Consider the following 19,985-nt stretch of genomic DNA (forward strand, 5'->3'; position numbering starts at 1 on the left):
CGTGTTCAAAATCAAATCAAATGATTTTCAGCTAGATAATTTGTGCAAGATTCAAGCAACGGCGAACCTTTTACACTACGGAGATGGTACTTTTTTAGCTAGAATTTGTAATCTTTCTTGCTCATATAGCCAAGTAACGTTTAGCTAGAATTTGTAATTTTTCTTGCTCATGTAACCTTTTACATTGGAATACCAACATTGAGACTTCTTATGACCTAGCTTACGACGATAGTAACAAGTGATCTTGGAAGGGCGAGATTTAGATAATTAGATTGTTTTTTGAGATTCATCGCAATTTGTATTGGGTTTCATTCACAAGTTTCACTTCTCCCACAATTATCTACTTGCTTGGATAAGCATGCCTTGTTCCTTCCTCCTGACTTCTTCATTCAACAAATTGTCAACAATACCATGGTAAGCTTTCCTTTAGGGGACAAGTTATGAAGTGTAGTTAGCAGTGTGTCCCAACTTTGGTAGGGAACTATGTGGTTAAAGGACTTGTAATTCATCATCAATCCCCATCCCAGTCTTTGTTAATTGATTCATTAGCCCTTTGAAAATTTTTATGTGCTTGATCATGCTTTGACCATCATTATATATATTCCACTTTTATCTATTGTCTCACAAGGTTTTTTTTAGCACATTAGGGCTATTTTTTTTTATAATTTTTTGCACAGCCAACAAGGTTTGATTTTATTAATAGAAGGATTATGTTTGTCACGAGAAATGCAAACACAATCAGAACCTTACAAAGAAGCTTCATCATAAGGCTAGCAAACACAACACTGGTCTACGCTGCACATACACGCCCACTACCTACTAAAAAGTATACCGCACAAGCATAACCATTTGGCAAACAATCCAAGATGGAGAAACCACATACAACAACCAGCTCAATGGATCAAGTCTTCACACATACAAGGATGAATCAAAGCCCCTTATATTTGCCTTACACCATGACCACACAGTATACTTAGGCAGAATTCATTAATTCCCGAAGCTCACAGCTCTTGTCATTAAACTTAATATCGTTTCGGAGCTTCCATATTGCCTAGACAATTGATGCCCATCTCCACCAAGCCAGCATAGCATTTTTCCCTTTAACCTCCCCTTTGTGTTGCCAAAAGTGACTAATACAATCTATAGGAAGAACTCTTGTGTCGCCAAGCCATGAGTAGCATAATGTCCAAACAATATGAGCAAACCTGCATTCAAAAAGAGGTGTTTTGATGTTTCCTCCACCGATTTACAAAAAAACATACTCGAGACAATGTTCCTTCTCTTTAAGTTATCCATCATTGGAAGTCGGTCATGCACCAACTTTCACACAAGTCCCTTAACCTTAGAGTCAATAGTTGGAAGAATTCAGCCACTACCAAGACCCCATCCGCAAGTAACATATCCTAGACCTCATGAACAACGAAATTGGCTTCTCTGCTGTCCTTTTCCCAGCTGTCCCTGTGTTGTTCATGTAGTTGTGTTAATATTTAATTTTGTGATTCAATTTTAAAACTATGTGGTTTTCAAGGGGCAACACAAGGACAGTTGGAAAAGGGACAACAGAGAAGCCAGATCCATGGACAACAACATATTTCTTCTTCGCATTTAACTTCCACATCCACCTATCTCTCATCATTTTTTGGTTGAACCCCCTATATCTTTCACATTTGTTGCAAAGCTATTTTTTTCCATTAGAACCAAGGCGTCTTCCATGTTAACTGCCACCTCCATTCTTGCCCTTCCCACACACTCATCTGTGCAATCTTCATATTTTTTGTTTGGAGTTCAAAAAGTACAATTAAATTTAGTACACAAGCTCTTTTCCCCAATCCATTTGGCTCTCCAAAAGTCAACCTCACTACCATCTATCAAGACATTATTTTGAAACCACCCTAGACCGTTCTCAAACACCTCACAACAATTCAAAGTATCCCTCCACCATTGAGATCTTTTGTTAGCAAAGGATCCCTCGACAACACTTTCCAAGCTCACCAAACCATATTTTGCCACTAAAACATCTCTCCAAAGTTTTTTTTTTATATTTTTTTATCGCTTAACAACCTCTAAACCCATTTTCCTAAGAGGGCCTTATTAAAAAAACTTAAAATTTTTTATTCCCAACCCACCACTCTTAATAGGAGGGTGGACTACCTCCCACTTAACCCAAGGTATCTTTTTCTCCTCACGAAAAATTCATTTGAATCCTATTAAGGATACAAAACACTTTTTTGAGAATCTTAAAGAAGGATAGAAAGTATAGGGACTCTAACACCCTTGTTGTCAACTTCTCAATGACTCTGTTAAAAATGAGACTTTTCTTGTTACTTTGGTATTAAAATATGGTTTTGTCATGTTTTCTGATATAAGTTAGTATTAGTCAACATGTAGTAGGTGAAATTGAATGAAAGAACTTAATGGGTAAGCTAAGTCAATATGGGGGTGTGTTGTGTTGCTTGTAACTTTGTATTTTCACTAACTACAAGTCACTTATGTATGCTGGAAAAACCAGAACGAAAATACAATTCTATATTTCTCCATTTTCTTCTGGTTGTGATCTTTCTTTTATGCTTTCTTCTCCCACTTCACTCATGTTCAGTTTTTAGTTTCTTACTTTAATACTCTCATACGACAATACTTCACTCAACTTCTCGTTGATTAGAATCCTCCACCGGTTAGAACCTTCTGTAGATAGCCTTTTTAAGAACAACCAACTTTGACACTGCTCGACTTCTATTAAGATCATTGATTGTCCTCATAAACCAACATGAGACTTTTAGGCGTGCTTTGTCTTCACTCACACGCTTCTTGAAAAACTTCTCAAAAGGTCATTCATCCCATAATTGCTCCGAGCCAAACACACTTAACTGTGGAGTTCTTAACTGATGAGCTACTGAAAAGTATATGCATCTTGTTAGTATAGGTAATAGCAATTAATTCTTTTAAGTCTTCTTCAACTATACAGTCCCATACTTGCACAACCTCTAGATCCTTCTTATTCCGATGTGATTCATTCAGGGTGTTACATGCCCACCAATTTTTGCTTGGTTTGTCTTTGAATCACACCGTACTAGGAGAGAGGTTTGCTCTGATACCATTTGTAATGTCTCTGATAGTCGACTTCTCGACGGCTCTCACACTACGACACTTCACAAGGTGACATTTCACTCAACATACTTGTTGCTCAAAACCCTTCATAGGTAGCCATTTTCAAGACCTCAACAACTAGCTCTGACACCGGTTGACTACTCTCAAGATCATTCATTGCCCCATAAATAAACATGAGACTTTTCAGCATGCTTTGTCTTAAGTCACACGCTTTCTGGTAAACTTCCCAGAATAATTCCCATCCCATAACTACAAATCAAGCACGTTTAGCTGTGGAGTTCTTAAGTGATAGGCTATCGAAAATTATATGCATCTTGTTGGTATAGGTTGTACCAATTAATTTCTTTAAGTCATCCTCAATTGTGTGTCCCATACCTGCACAGCCTCTGGATCCCTTTCATTTCAGTGTGATTCGGTTAGGGTGTTACATACCTACTAACTTCTACCTAGTTCGCCTTCGAACCACACCGTACTAGGAAAAAGGTCTACTATGATACCATTTGTAACAACCTCATATCAACTAAGACACTTCACACAATGACACTTCACTCAACTCCTTGTTGGTCAAAACCCTCAATCGGTTAAAACCCTTCATAAGTAGCCCTTTCCAAGAACAACTAGCTCTGACACCGCTCGACTTCTATCAAGATCATTGATTGTCCCTACAAGCCAACAAAAGACTTTTAAGTGTACTTTGTCCTTACTCACATGCTTCCTGGAAAACTTCCCAAAAGTTCACCCATCCCGTAATTGCTTTGAGTCAAACATGCTTAACTATGAAGTTTTTAAGTGATGAGCTACCGAAAAATAGATTCATTTTGTTGGTATAGGTAATACCAATTAATTCGTTTAAGTCTTCCTCAAATGTACAGTTCCATACTTGCACAACCTCTGGATCCCTCTCATTCTAGTATGATTCATTTGAGGTGTTACAGGGACAAAGATTAAAGTATCGATTTAATCAAGCAAAATCTTCCTCCAAAGGACAAATGTATTCTTCTCCATGGTGCCAACTTCCTTCTCATTCTATCAATCACCGGTTGCCATTACCCATCTTCCTTGCATTCACCCCCACTGGCAAACCCAAGTATACAAAAAGAATAGTCATTGTATACAATTCATAAGTCTGGAAATGTTATTAATCTTCCTTTCATTCACATGAATATCCGTCAAGTTGCTTTAGTGGAAATTGATCTTTAGCCCATATGCCATTTCGAAGCTTCTAAGAATTGCCTTCAAAGTCAAGGCATCTCTCATCTCGTCTCTAAAGAATAAAATGGGGTCATCCACACCTATACAACATATATGCCAAGAAATTTCACCTCACCGAGTCTTAAGCCTTTTGAAATCGGCTTTAAAATTTAGACAACTTTTCTTCTTAACTTTTGCTTCATGTGCAACTTCATTTGCTATCATCACCCCCATCCAAAATATTTCTTCCTCCAAGAAAGACCCATTGTCTAGTATCAATGATTTGGCTCATTACTTTTTTCATCATATTTGTTAAAATATTTGCAAAAACACATCATTGGGCATAATATTGTCCTCCTCCTTCATAGTATTAAATCTCACCCATCCAACATTGCATCCATACCACAATCCTCTATGAATTAGTCCCGGAAATACTTCACAGCCACACTCTTAATCCTCAATGGTTTGTCACACCACACGTCATCCACCTCCAATAAGCTTCCTTACCATTTACACGTTTTGAACTATCTGTTCCACAACTACTAAAGTCAAGCAACGTAACCTCTTCTTGACTTTGTGGGATATTAGTCACCAAAATAGGCTTATCCTTGACTATTGAAGGCCCACAAACACCCTCATTTTGTTGATATAGACCACCTTCAACTTTTATTTTAGAACTCATGCCATAGACATCATCCCTTTTAGGAGGACCACATTTTGGCCCACTTAAAGCACCCACACTTCCTTTTCCCATATCATATCGTACATTAGCCACCTTTTTTCTCAACTATTCTTTCCGTTTTGTTTTTTCCTTAGGCCCACTTGATGAAGGCCCACCTCTGGTAACCTACTTCTTGTTAGTAATGACAATAATCTCACCCTTTCCTAAGTCTCCTTAGTCTTTCTCACTGTTATCCCTTATTGCCAACCCTTCCTCTTGCCTATAACTAGATCTAACATCCCTTCATCTGACCTGCACCCTGCAATAGTCGTAAGTGTGTCTTCCATCGGTGTTGATGAGCACATGGTCCCCTTTGTTTGTCCTTTGACCTTATTTGACCTTTGCTTTTATGGAAAGGAATTTGGCTCATAATAACTTCCTTGTGTTAGTAGACAAAGACCCTTGTTTTTGCCTCCCAAAGAAACTTCCCCTTCGACAATTAATGTTTTTTGTCCTACTTGTCCCAACCCCTCCACGCCAGAGTTAGTTGTTGTCCTCCTATGACTGTTTTTTTGCCATCATTGGCAAGGTGGGGTTCATCTCCAATTTATCGATGTTCGTAGATCGACGCCCACCATCTTCACTTCCTGCATCCAATGACTACTCGACCACCTTGGACACCACCAAGAAATCTCCCTCAACGATGTCCTCAGATGAGTGTTCATCTTCCTCATCATGGATACTACTGCAACAAAAATTCGCGATCTCCTTAGGGATTTCTTCCAAAATGCTAATGCCGAAAATCCTACCATCCAGTGTCATTGTTGAGGTATGTATTGGAACCCTACCTGCTTCCAGTCTTTCCATCGATTTAGTTTCCTCCACCATCATAATGTAAGATATGACAATACCCACAAAGACGCAAAACCCTTCATCATTCTAGAAGTTTAGGGGAGTGTTGGATACATGAATCCACGACAAATGACTTCCTGCTAAGGTGTGTGCTTGCCACAACTTGAACAATTCAAATCACTTTCCTAGCCAGTCAATCTTTTTGTTGAGGATTTCTTGCAAATCGTCCTCCCCATCACTAGATATAAGGGTTAAGTTATCCCCCATAGGTCGAATCCGGATAAAGAAGAACCCTTGCAAGAAGACTTCCTATAATGATAGCACAAAGTCCTCATTCACCAAATACCTAACATCACATTTCTTCAACCATTCCTTATTTGTTGTTTTAATTCACACTTTTATCGCTCCTTTTATGCAATCTCCTTGTTCACTCTTTTTTTTTCCATCCACGTATTTTTTTGGGGGTTTTGTTTCTTGTGAATAGGAAAATCCCTCCCTTCTAAATGTTGTTGAGTAAAGAAAAATGTTGATATTCCATCCTCATTCTCTCCCCTCTATCTCCGCTTCTTACTCCCCATAATTTGCCACTGCATATTAAGGCTACGGTTATTGTTATTGTCTCACAAGGTGAACTTAGTTTTAAGGAAACTTCTGTTGAATCATGGACTTAATTTTTGTCCACAATTTATATGCACTGGTGTTGGTAAATGTGTGCCTAAACAAGCTTTGATCAATGTGTTTTCAAATCATAGTTATTGCCTTTTGATTTAGAAGTTCTGGTCTTTGTTGGTCTTCCCCATTAGCTTGTTTGTTCTCTTGGAGCATCTATAATAGGAGTTTTTTAAGCAACTCATATTGGGTTACTTAAGTACATAAAAAGTAATTTTTGGTGGTTCCCATAGTGTCAGGTTATTCCTAAGAAACTCTACACAATTTTGCTCCAATGATAAGAAAAACTTCAAGAAACTCACTTTTATATTTTTTTTATTTTCACTTAATTATGGTTCAAATAAATTTTCATTTAATTTATTTTTGCTCCAACGACAAATTTTTTATATTATTGCTTTCAATTTAATTAAATTAAAAAATCATTTAATTTATTTTTACTTTTACAAAAGGTAAATTTTGCTTTAAAAAATTTCCACACTCTCTTCCCGACTTCCACATTTCCATTTTTTCTCCCAAATCTGAAGATCTCAATCCCAATATTGGTTCTGGATATTGGTTCTTTTCATTTGTTGTTGATGCTTTTCATGTTCTTCTTCTCCTTCAATTTCCATTTCCCCTCTAATTTTGGGTTATTGGTGTAAAATATAGTTTTTTTAATGCTAAGAAACCATTTCTTATATAAGCAATGAATCTTAAGCGGAAGAAATTTTGGTTTCCACGTAGATTTGCTCCAATGGTGAAGGAATTGTAAGATACAATGTCTTCACTTAAGAAACTCTCCAAGGAATTATCGTTGGAGATGCTCTTAGGTAATTGCCTCATATAAGTCCTAACAATACAAAAGATCTTTTCATAATCAACTTTCAACATGAGACCTAGTTCAACAAAAATAACTCTTTTGGTATAAGAGAAATTCTCTTAATCTAACCCAACTAGAATGGTGTATATAATCTACAAATTTTATCAAATATGTTAAAAATACAACTCTCTTAAAGTGGATAACTAAAATTCATTCATTTTATCACTCTAAGAGATAAACTTGGTTTGTAGGTGGATGTCTTGACCCTTCACAAGTCTCTCCCCGAGAGTTTCACTACTATCCCAATCCATGTTTTGCCCTTACTAAGGGTAGGGCGAGTTTAAAAGGTGGGTATTAAAAAGTAAAACTTAATCTTGGTCCTATTGGTAGGATTAAGGAATTCACCTACCTTTTTTTTTTTAGAAAAAGTAATTCATTTATGTAATTTTAAATAAACCATATACCACATTATTGATTACAAAGTGGGAAAAACTTAAACTCCACCTAGTCAAAATGAGCTTTTACTATCAAAGTTGGGTTAGAAACGGATGGATACACGTGTTCAAATTTTATTTTCATGTTTATAGAAAGGAGTATGACTTCTTTCAAGAATGATTGATGGATGTTAATTTTTGTATTTTCAAATACTTTTAAAATTTCAAATTTATTTTTGATAAGTTATATGAAAGTGTCAAGGTTAAAGAATGAATTTTAGGACTTTGAAAAGTTCTTCCCTTTTTTTCAGGCACTGAAATTATTACTCTTTCAATCTTAAAATAATTGTCATTTTAAGTTATTTACATAAAAAAGTAATAAATAAATAAAAATATAATAATTTTATAAAATTAACCTTACATTATTAATTTATTTTTAAATTTTATAGTTCATTACTAATATATAAGGGATATAAGTGAAAAAAGTAATCATTAATATATTAATAAATTAAAATGACAATTATTTTAGAATATTTTTATATGATAATTATAATAGGACACAAGAAATAAATCGTAACTCTCCATCAAATTTTGAAGGGATTTTCAACAAAATTTTCATTTAATTTCATATTAATTTTTAAAAAAAGTCCATTTGATTTGCTCAAAATTATTACTCACTAAATTAAGGATAAATTTTATCCACACGCAAGGAAGAGTTAAATTAAGGATAAGAAAGCTATTCTATAATAAAATAACGACGGTATATTGATTATAGAAGAGGGACTTAATTCTAAAAAATAAAATAAAAAATTGACGAGGGACTTAACCATTGAATGAAATCATTCTCGGGACCCAAAGCCTTATAATTTTGCAGGTTTGACAGGATATCATCGTAAAAAAAGGATGAAAAGTTAGACTTCCATTCAATATTTGATATGTTTTAGGGCTTAAAAATATGATATATATTTTTAAAAGCTTCCTTAATTATAGTTATTTTGCTATGAGGAATTTTATCATAATATTTTTGCGACTCAGTCTAAAACTATTGGTTAGTACTTAGTATGCATTATTTTTCCTAAACCCAGTATAGCTTTGTAGAATAAGTTATTTTCACAAGCTCTCGGAAATAGACTAATATTTCTAATCATTTTATTGATCCATATTGTTATGCATAATGGAGTTTATAATAATTTACGTATGTTATTAATCAACTAAGTTAAACTCTCTTAATCATAATTACTAAGTTAGACTCTCTTAATCATTACATTGATTGTTTCTTTGGGTAATATATACTATGTTTCCGAAATTTGTTTTATTATGTTTATTAATATAGACTTTGCGAATAATAATATCCCCTTAAAAGAAGTTGGTGTTACATGAAATTATTGTTATGAAAAAATAATATCAAATAACAACTTGGAATAAATAAATAATGAACTTCCACATACTAAGCATCAGTTCTTTTATTTATCAATTTTAATTTTTGTAAAACTTTAATTATAAAAAGTAATGAAATTTAAAAAAAAGAAGAATTATTACAATATTTGAAAACTTTAGTAGATAATTAACATTTATGGTAGTGAATATTTTGATTACTTCTATTTATTTCAACGTACTTGTATAATATGAAACAATAGAATATATATATATATATATATATATATATATATATATATATATATATATATATATATATATATATATATATATATATATATAAAAACTAAAAAGATGGAAATAAATAAGGTAGTTATTAATTAAGAAAGAAAAAAATTATGGTAGGATGATAATTATTTTTCTTTAAAGAAAAATCTTTACGCCTAATATAGTTGGTGTTCCAAACTCTTAGCCTAATCCAAAAAAGACAACACATCGATTTAATGACGAAGACATTGTTTATAATAGTAGCAGAAGTCTTGAAAGGGTTTTATATACACTAACAGTAAGTTAGTAACTAGATTGCGTGATCCGTGGGCCATGCACTGGAATAAAAACAAAATTATGAATATTTTTATAAAATATTTTAAATATATAAATATTTTTTAAAATTTTTATTAATAACTATTTACAATTAAAGTATAATATTTCTAATTATTAATTATTGTTGTCCATTATCAGTAATATATTGTTGATTATGATTTTTAAAATACAATGAACAAGAGAAGTAAAAATTAGTTGGATTATATAAGAGTAATTTAAATAAATTATCGTAAAAAAAATTTCAAACAATCTAAAATAAAAATTATTATTAGAATAAAACAAACTATTTTTATGAAATGATATTTTTAATTATATACTTTTAAATTAAAATTTAAATTCAAGCTTTGCTTGTCATGCATGAATATATTGTAAAAATGCTAAAAATATATGACATTTTAATTATTTAAAATTTTTTATAAATTTAAATTAGAAGTTATGAACTAAAAATAATAAAATAATAAGAATTTCGTGTTATATATCAATCATGTATTATAAAGTATAATAAGTTTTAAATTGTTAATTATTATTGTCCAATATAAATAGGTAAAAAAAATCTGATTACTTATTATATTTAAAATAAAATATGAGGAAAAATAAAAATAAGAATTGAAATTATTACTAACATTTCAAATTTATAATATATTATAATATCAAATTTTATATTCTATAAATAAGGATAATAATAGGTAAGGTATGAGTAATGTATTGCAGTACTCACCCCCAAACTTACACTTTTGAAAAAAATTCCGTATATTCAAATCCATACCCATATAAAAATTAACTTTAATATTCATATCACTTCCTGTTGGATACGCAATTTTCCATACCCGTATTCGTTATTCATATTTTAATTAATTTAAAAATTGATAAATAAATAATATTAATTAAAAATACGATAGTTATTAAATTAAAATCTCATTTAAAGATCTTTGAAAATGCATAATCTTTTAAATTGTGATAAAGTTTTAGAATAATTAAAAAATATTTTGTATGAAAGTTCGTGGAAGAATTTTGAATTAAAACAGAGAAAATATTTTCTAGCAAGCTAACTTGTTTCTTTTGAGTTTCTTCATTGACGATTTTTTAATAATAAAAAACATAAAAATTAAAACAAAGAAACATAATTTAATTACTCAAAATAAATAAAATTATATTTTAATAGAGATCAAGAGAATCCAAATATAATATATAAAAAGTTATTCCTTTGGTGGAAGTGTGACGGTGCCTACCATCGTTAGATGTGTGCAATCAAGTCCTAAAACCACCTAATCAAGATTTTGTTTTTAAATTGAAAGTAGCGCAAAATTAATAGTAACAAAATAAGATAATAAAAAGATAGAGAAAAGAAGGAATGAGTTAGAAAAAGAACCTATATATCATATTATGATGACTGGCAACGATGATTTCAATCCTCAAGTTGGATTCAGTCAATATTAAATTTTTCTTGATTTTTTTCCACTTCAAATGTAGAATAGAAGGTGAGAAACATTTTAATCGATTTATTTTCTAAATATGGTTTGAAGAGACCGGAAATTAAATCAGTATTAAAGTTCAAAGTGGAAGAAAAATGTGAAAAGAGAATTAATGAAACAATAAGAGTTGATTGAGATGTATAGTAAATTTATAAGAAAAAATAAAAAAAGTAAAAGTGATAAAAAAAAAAGATTAAGATTCAATTAAGGAATCAATTAAAAAGGTAACTAATTAATTGCATTATAATTTTTTTTACTTTTACTTTTTAATTGTAATTTAAATATTAAATTTTAGATTTTAATTAGTTGCTGTTTTTTATGCCATTAAAAATACCTATGGATCCTTTACAGTTTTTTTTGGCGGGGGGGATTTTTGGACATTTTTGGATAATGTATATTCCTTTAATAATAATAATAATAATAATTTTTACATATCAATTACTTTTAACGTAATGTCCAAAGTATCATTTAATTTTAAAATATATTATCTTTTAAAGATAAAATAAATTACCTTAAGAATTTAAGGTAATTCTTATTAATCACATTTAAAAATAGTAATGTAGCTACATTTGGGCATTAAGTAAATTAATTATATATTTTTAAAATGTTACATGTAATTTTTCATTTCAAAACAATTTATTTTATAAAAATTTTGAGAAAGCCAGGTGTCAATTTTTTTTTAAAAAAACATTTACATATGTATATAATATAGATATGATAATGTTATAGTAGTCACTTTGCATGTTTGTATGTTTTTGTAATGCGTAAAGATTGTTTCGCGTGACTTGAAAATAGGTCTCACCTTATTACTTATATATTATTTAATGATGTGATGTATATCATCACACCAGATAATATATTTAATAAAATTTAATAAAATATTATCTGATTAATTTTAAATTAATTGATTATAATTAAATATTATCTAATAAATTTTAAATTTATCTAATAAAATAATATGATTTAATTATATCTAATAAATTAATCTCGTAATTATTTTTTATCCAACATTAGAATAAATATATCTTTTTATTAAGAATAGAACAGTAATATCTAATAAAAAAATCAATGTGAATAAATTTATTGTAATTAATTTTTATACATAAATACATTTGCATAAATTATATAAGATTTGTTTCCCATATTTATTTCCTTTTATTATAATAAAAATTTAAAATATTTGTAATTACCTTAATTAAAAGACATACATGCGTGATAATAATTAATTTATTTAAATTTTAAATATGAAGATATATTTGTTTTAATTACCTTAATTATATTTAAATGATTTTTATGAACTAAAAAAATAGAAAAAAGAATATTTTCAATTTTCCATCAAATACATAATATTTTATTTTCTAACTTGTATATTATAAAAAAATAATATATATATATATATATATATATATATATATATATATATATATATATATATATATCACAATTTTATTAGATGTACTTGTTGTAATCTTGATAAAATATATACTTATTCTAATATTGAATAAATGATAGTTATAAGATCAATTTATTAGATATAATGAGATAGTATTATTTTATTAGATAATATTTAATTATAATTTATTAATTTAAAATTAATTAGATAATATTTTATTAAATTTAATTAAATAAATTGTCTAATATAATTATATAAACCAAATAACATTACATGATTGAATAATACATAAATTATATCAATGTGTTATATTTTTAAGTCTTACCAAAATAAGGTTCTATCAATATGTTTCTAATATATAACTTAATAATATTTTTTGTAAGTAACGAATAATGTAATAAAGTTAAATTCTCTCCCGTTACTTAAACTACTTGTAAATACAGCTGAAGTATATACATATATAATCAAAATATTATTTTAATTGATGAATCATAATTATATTGATAATATGAAGTATAAACTAAAACATAAAAAATACAATACAAAAAGCTTTAAATTTGGGGGGGGGGGGGGGAAACAAAATTACTTCAATTAATAAAATAGTTTTAACAATCATAACCTAATTAAATATATTTCAAGTCCATGGATTTAATGGCATTTTTTTTTTTACATTTAGATCTATAACATTTTGTTAATGTTCCCTTTTAGTTCTTATAATGTCAACTTCCATTAGTTTATTGCTACTAACATGGTTAAGAGAGTAACACTTAAGCCACACCATGTTAGATTAATGAGGCCACATGTCCAATTACACGGAAGCTAACTTGGAAGGCACTCAACATATGGATTTAGGGTTAAAATTTATTGTTGAGACATTAGATGATATCCTCCACCTTCATCCAAAGATGCGAGACTCTGGTGTTCTGCTCCATACTGTAAAGGTCATAACCACACAGTCGAAGACGGTAGAGTTAGAGATGGGAAAATGCATCTACACCAAGATGAGAAACAATTTCCTACATGACATGTTGTAAATTGATGCGAGATTTTAAGCACTGCACACAAAATATAGCTTTTTTTTAAATTAAAATGTTATAAATGCGAAGTATTTAGTATTAACTAATTTTATTAGTTATGTTTGGTTTGGAGTTTTAAAAGTATTTTTGCAAATTCTAATGTTAAATTACGAGTTTCAATACATAAAATGAGAAGAAAAAATTTGTTGATTTGAAAGTAAAAGTGTTTTTTTAGTACTTCTAACTTTAATTTAAACATATAGTTTATCAATAAATAATTTGACTAATAATTTTTAGTAGATGTTTCCTTCTAATCATATTTAGTTTTTTCATATATAAATCTGATAATTAATATCTTATATAGTTAAGTACTTTATAGAACTTGGTTATATAAACATAATGTTAGTTGAAATTTAAGGTTTTTTTTAATCATAATATTTGCATGAAATTATTTTTATTTGTCAAGTGTTATAAGTATACACAGATGCATATGTAAAGTTTAATAATTACGTATTGAAAATATAAAATAATTTTATATTATCATATAATTATTATTTAAATTAGTTTAAGATAATTATTTTAAAATTTAAAAAATTTATCATCTATATTAAATTGTTATTACATGATTTTGTAAAACTTTTTACTTTGTATAACATTTTTCTCATATTTATATCACTATTTATGAGTCTATGCACATTATGTTTTTATTTTAAATAAATGGTAAAATTAAAATTAGTAATATAATATTAGTAGAATATAATTGACAATAAGTTCTTAGGAAAATAATAATTAAGTACCTAAAAAAAATTGAAAGATTAATTCATTTAACAAAAAGATAAGCATTGATCCATTTTCGATAAACAGCAAAGAATATCCCTATCACCACGGAAATCGCATTTTTAAACTGTGTAACTGAACCACAATGCACACGATATATTTCTTTTATCTTCATTTGAGTCAATGACCATTCTCAAACCATGGAAAAAAAACAATAATAATAATACTTCTCTCTACCTCACTAGTATAATATGATCATTCTACCATAGCCATACACCTTTAACCTCCTTCCAAGAAAACACCAATATATAAATTATAGGACTCTCAATTTTGGTTTTGTGTCCTCACAAAAAGGCATAGAGAGATAGAGAATCATGGATAACCCTAAACAAGCACTAGGGAGTTTCACAGTTGTAACATTACTCTTTGCTGGGGTTCTTTTGCTGTACAACTGGTCCTCCTCTTTCTCCAACGAATTAGTGCTATCCCAGAAAGAACCACTATGCGAGCAATCAAATTTTGTAAGTTCAATCACCCATATTCTATGTTTTTTTGTATCAAAACAAATCATCTATGTCATTATGTTGTTCTTTGTAATCCGGCTGAAATTTAATTTCAATTCTATAGTAATGTTGCATTAATGCCATAGATGTTTTTTGTTTTATTTAGCATCAAGTATATAAATGGTTCTTTTTTATTTAAGCTATGATTTTTCATCGTTTTAATTTTCCTTTAATTTGTGCATATATACATTGTAGACCACTACCAATGTTGAAGCATATGGAGATGGCCTTGACACTGCTTTGGCCAAAACCTCAATGGAAAATAAAACGGTGATAATTGCTATAGTAAATAAGGCCTATGTAGAGCAAGATGTAGAGAGTGACACCACCATGCTTGACATATTTCTTGGTAGTTTTTGGCTTGGTGAGGGAACAAGGTCTCTCATTGATCACCTCCTCATAGTTACGGTTGATCGAACGGCCTATGATCGATGCCAATTTTTGAGGTTGAATTGCTTCAGATTAGAAACGGATGGTGTTGATTTTGAAGGTGAGAAAATATACATGTCTCAAGATTTCATCAAGATGATGTGGAGAAGGACTCGATTCCTCTTGGAAGTTCTCAAACGTGGCTACAACTTCGTTTTCACGGTACGTAATTCCCTTCGTTCCCATCTTTGACTTGTTTTGTATTGATTGGTCTTTCTCATTGGTGCATAGAATTTGTGTTGGTCTAAAACTAGCTCACATTCTCAATATTCTTTTTTCTTATTTCTCTAGTTTTATTTAAGTCAAATACTACTACCTTAATTATGCGTCCAAAAAAACTACTACTTTATTTTAAATTGGTTTAAATATTTTTTTTTTCATTTTTGTAATTTAACATTTTTTTTAATTTTCATTTCTGTAATTTTTTTGTTTTAATAAGTGTAAAATGTCTTTCTATTGTTTTTTATCCTTAAAGTATTTTAGATAACATTTTAAATAATAAAAAAAATATTTTGAACAATGAATAATATATATAAAGCGCTTTAAAGACAATAAAAATGAAAAACACATTTAATAAAAACTAAAAAAAATACAAAAACAAAAATGAAAAAAAATGTTAAATTACAAAGATAAAAAAAATATACTTAAACTTTTTAAATTTAAAGGGTGACGTACCTTGAAAGATCATTAGAAATTGAATAACATTTATATGCTAAACCCCATGTCAATATTTGGTTGTTTTTGCATTAATTATTCACCTAATTCATCCATTAAGCAAGATTTGGTTTGTTACCAAATAAGTCGATACACGTCACACCTTTTCGTATAAAGTTTTGGTGCAAGTAACATTCTCACAAATGTGCCGAAAAGGGAATTTATTGTACTCTATTGAGAAACGGACTTTCAGCTTTGAGCAATATGTTCGTAGTTTCTCTGATTGTTATTTGCTAATTATCCAGATTTACAGACATGCAGCTAGGATATCTGATCTGGTAGAGTGGTAAAGAGATAAGAATCAATTAATTAGGAGAATGGATTATCGTTAAATAATGAAATTAAATCTAGCTAAATGAAAAGATAAGGATACTACTGATTTTTTTTTTCAATTTTTTAATTACAAATTATTTAATTTTTTTTAATTATTATAATTCTTATAGATTAAGAGTGTTTATCAGCTTGCCAATTTCTCAAAACTAGATACAAATGTACAATGGAGTTGGGTTTAAGATATACAAAGTGTTTAATTTGATAAAGTGCTTCTTATTTGTTTAATATTTTAATAAAAAAGATAAAGCTTATCTTTTTTGTTGTTGAAAGAATTGTATGATAAATTGAAACAACAAAATCTTGAAAATAGAAAACAAAGTTAAAATAATTTGACGTTCATTTAATTTTGTAATTGTTGGATTTTTTTGCAAACTAAAGAGGATTTCAATTGTTTTTCCCCCTCTTTTTCATTCTCTTTATATTATTTGTAAAGTAAATTCAAGGTTACTTGTGTCATTGTGTGGTAAGATAATATCTGAAATTCTTCTAATTTATAAAATAACCTAATCTCGATTTTTAGGCATGTTTAATTATACTAATTTAAAAGCTGTCATTGTGTCATTGACAGCTTTTAAATTAGTATTTTAAATCATTTAATTTTAAAATAAACTATTTAAAGTCAATTTTACTCATTTAATTAACTAATTTAATCATGCACTGTTGTTTTTTTAAATATAAGCTTTGAAACATTTTCCACAGTTAACATGGGAAACTTATAAAAAAATATAGTTCTAAATTGCATTCTTAACTTGTCAAACTTCACTTGGAAAGTTGTGTGCCTTGAGGTTGAAGCTCTAGGTCATGCTACGTTTCTTATTTCAATTATTTCGTAGCATTTGTGGGTAACGTATATAGTAGACAACATACAGAGTGTTAGCAGCCAAGAAGGGTAATGGGTGTAGTTTTTCTTTTAAGGGTAAAGCAGAATTCAGAAATGGTGGCCAGAAAATGAGATAGTTTCTGCATACAAACATGTGCTTTAAATTTATAAAATGATTTGTCAATGACGTGAAATATGAAAAAACAAAAACTGTCGTGTTCTATGGTATACATTGCTTAGTTTTGGGTACTAACCATCAGTTTAGCTTTTATTCAAAGTTGACCTTTTAATTTATAATCATCCCATTATTCAAATATGTGCAAAATGTCTAGGTATTAAAAACGTCTTTTTTTGAATTCAGAAACGATAACTGTACTTCATAAAAAAATTGCAATAGGGAACCATAGTTTCTTTCTTTTAGTTTCCTTCACTTCATCATATAAAGAGACGTTCCCTATTGGATGTCGAATGCTCCTTCTTCTCCATTGACCTAAACATTGTTTGGTGACACTCATACTAAAGACACAATATTTTTTTTATCAAATAAGACACATTATGATTGATGTAAGTCTCATTAAGCACTAATTATATTTCATAAGATTTATGTCTTTACTTTATGTGTATGTATTATTTAATAAATAAGAAAGGTCCTAAATCCTTAAAATTCTTTTTGATTGTAACTCGCAAAATATATGTTAATAGTGAAAAAAAGGTATTCTTGCACAAATTTTACTTCCACTTATCATATAAAATAGTTGAATGAAAAATTATATCAATTTCACTTCTCAAACCTTTTCATTATCTCTAATTCATATGCAACATCTTGTTTCACAGGACACTGATGTAATGTGGCTAAGAAATCCATTTACAAGATTGAGCAAGAATGAGACAGAAGACTTCCAAATTAGCACAGACACGTATCTTGGTGATCCTTGGTCAGAAAAACATCTTATCAACACTGGATTTTACTTTGTTAGGTCAAACAACAAGACCATCTCTTTATTTGAAACATGGTATGGCCAAAAGGACAATGCCACAGGAAAAAAAGAGCAAGATGTGCTTCTTCACCTCATTAGAAGTGGCATAATTGAACACTTGGGACTTAGGGTTAGGTTTTTGGACACCCTTTATTTTAGTGGATTTTGCCAAGATAGCAAGGATTTTAGGGCAGTCGCCACAATCCATGCCAACTGTTGTAGGAGCATCACTGCAAAGGTGGCAGATATGAAGGTGGCCCTCCGTGATTGGAAGAAATTTAAGAGGTTGGAGGCTAACTCCACAGTAAAACCCCAGTGGACTAAGCATAATTGGTGTTGGCAATCTTGGGGAAGACCTATCAAAACAAACAACTAAGCATCATATCTAGTTGAACGATGATATCCAATATGACCCACATTTTTTATGTAGTCTAGACGGGCATTTGCTTTAATTTTGAAATGTGAACATTTGAGCTTTTTTTTTTTGTGCACTATTGTGAAGAGATTAATAAATGAATAGAAAAATATTTATGTTGATGTGTTGTGAGAATTATACATTTTTGCTAATAAAATTACTCTATCATATTTTAGACATCGAAGGATTTGAAATATAATTTGATTTTAATGGCTAAAACATGACTCATAATCTCATAACCATAATTTGATCATCCTTTATAAGTAATAGCTGCTCGTCTAATTTACAAGGTTATGACAAGCCTATATTTTGGTTTATAGGTTGGAAATGAAGCAAGGATCTATTGTAGTATATCTTTGAGAAAATGGTATATGTTGATACATTATTAACAAATATCATCATTTTTTTAAACCCAAAAGAGAGAAAAATAAATGGCTTAAAAATTTTATAGGATGGAGTTAAATATTAAAATATTAAGATAGTAGTTTTATTTCCTAAATTATGCAACAACCCCCAAATAATGTGTATACTAATACTTAAGGCTTAAATAAACTTTTGGTTGTTATAAATTAGGGATTTTTTTATTTTTTTTTACTTTAACCCTTTAAAGAATGTAGTAAGCTCTCTTACTTGGAGGGTTCCACAAGCAAGAAGATGAAAAACTTAATGAGGAGAACATTTGCATTCTATTTCACGCATTTCCCTGGAGATTTCATTGTCTCCTATTTGTGGGGAATATTTAGGAGGTGGGGTAAAGTTATTGATGCTTTCATCTCATCAAGAAGGAACAAGAGTGGGAGAAGATTTGGCTTTGTTCGATTCAGCGAGGTGGAGGATGAGAGTGTGCTGGAGTATGAATTGAATACATCTACATTAGGGATACAATGATGTTCGTGAACAAACCAAGAAACGGGAAACAACAAAACAAGACAACATGTGAAACATATTCATAAGGAACCAATTTCTAATAGGAAATCCATCTTAACTGCCTTGAGGAGAGAGAGCTCCCACATGCCTAGGCGACGAATACTAAGAATCAGGTGTGGGTGGAGAAAAATCAATAGAGACTGGGAAAGGCGAAACTTGGAAGGATGAAGATCAGGATTAGGAAAACAAATGAAAGTTGGCTGAAGCATTGTGTTGTGGGATACCTAACAAAGGAATCATCAGCGATGAATGTGCAGGAAGCTTTTTTTCTTGAACGATTTTTCCTCTACAAGAATCATACATATGGGTAACAACCTAACTCTTATTTCTGGGAATAAGGAAGATGAAGTGATGGAAATCATTAACGTCAACAAATATTGGCTGAGCAAGTGGTTTGGTTCCTTTTCACCTTGGCAGGTGCAATTCGTATAAAAAAATAATCAAGTGTAGGCTCATAT

General features: G+C 29.8%; 1 protein-coding gene across 1 annotated transcript; it reads left to right on the plus strand.

Moving 5' to 3' along the window:
• The first annotated feature begins 14,608 nt into the window (after window positions 1-14,608).
• Window positions 14,609-18,719, plus strand: LOC100778192 (uncharacterized protein At1g28695). Its single transcript, XM_006583449.3, has 3 exons — window positions 14,609-14,870; window positions 15,108-15,503; window positions 18,043-18,719. Exons 1-3 carry the CDS (start codon window positions 14,724-14,726, stop codon window positions 18,559-18,561), a joined length of 1,062 nt encoding a protein of 353 aa, XP_006583512.1. The 5' UTR covers window positions 14,609-14,723; the 3' UTR covers window positions 18,562-18,719.
• Window positions 18,720-19,985: the final 1,266 nt, after the last annotated feature.

The sequence above is a fragment of the Glycine max genome, chromosome 7, assembly GCF_000004515.6.
Source record: "Glycine max cultivar Williams 82 chromosome 7, Glycine_max_v4.0, whole genome shotgun sequence".
In the NCBI taxonomy this organism is placed as follows: Eukaryota; Viridiplantae; Streptophyta; class Magnoliopsida; order Fabales; family Fabaceae; genus Glycine; species Glycine max.

What these genes read in the sequence shown, in the direction of transcription:
- LOC100778192 (XM_006583449.3), top strand. Translation starts at nt 14,724, where the DNA reads ATGGATAACCCTAAACAAGCACTAGGGAGTTTCACAGTTGTAACATTA. An exon ending in TATGCGAGCAATCAAATTTT is followed by an intron (nt 14,871 to 15,107) that starts GTAAGTTCAATC and finishes TATACATTGTAG; the next exon opens with ACCACTACCAATGTTGAAGC. An exon ending in GCTACAACTTCGTTTTCACG is followed by an intron (nt 15,504 to 18,042) that starts GTACGTAATTCC and finishes CTTGTTTCACAG; the next exon opens with GACACTGATGTAATGTGGCT.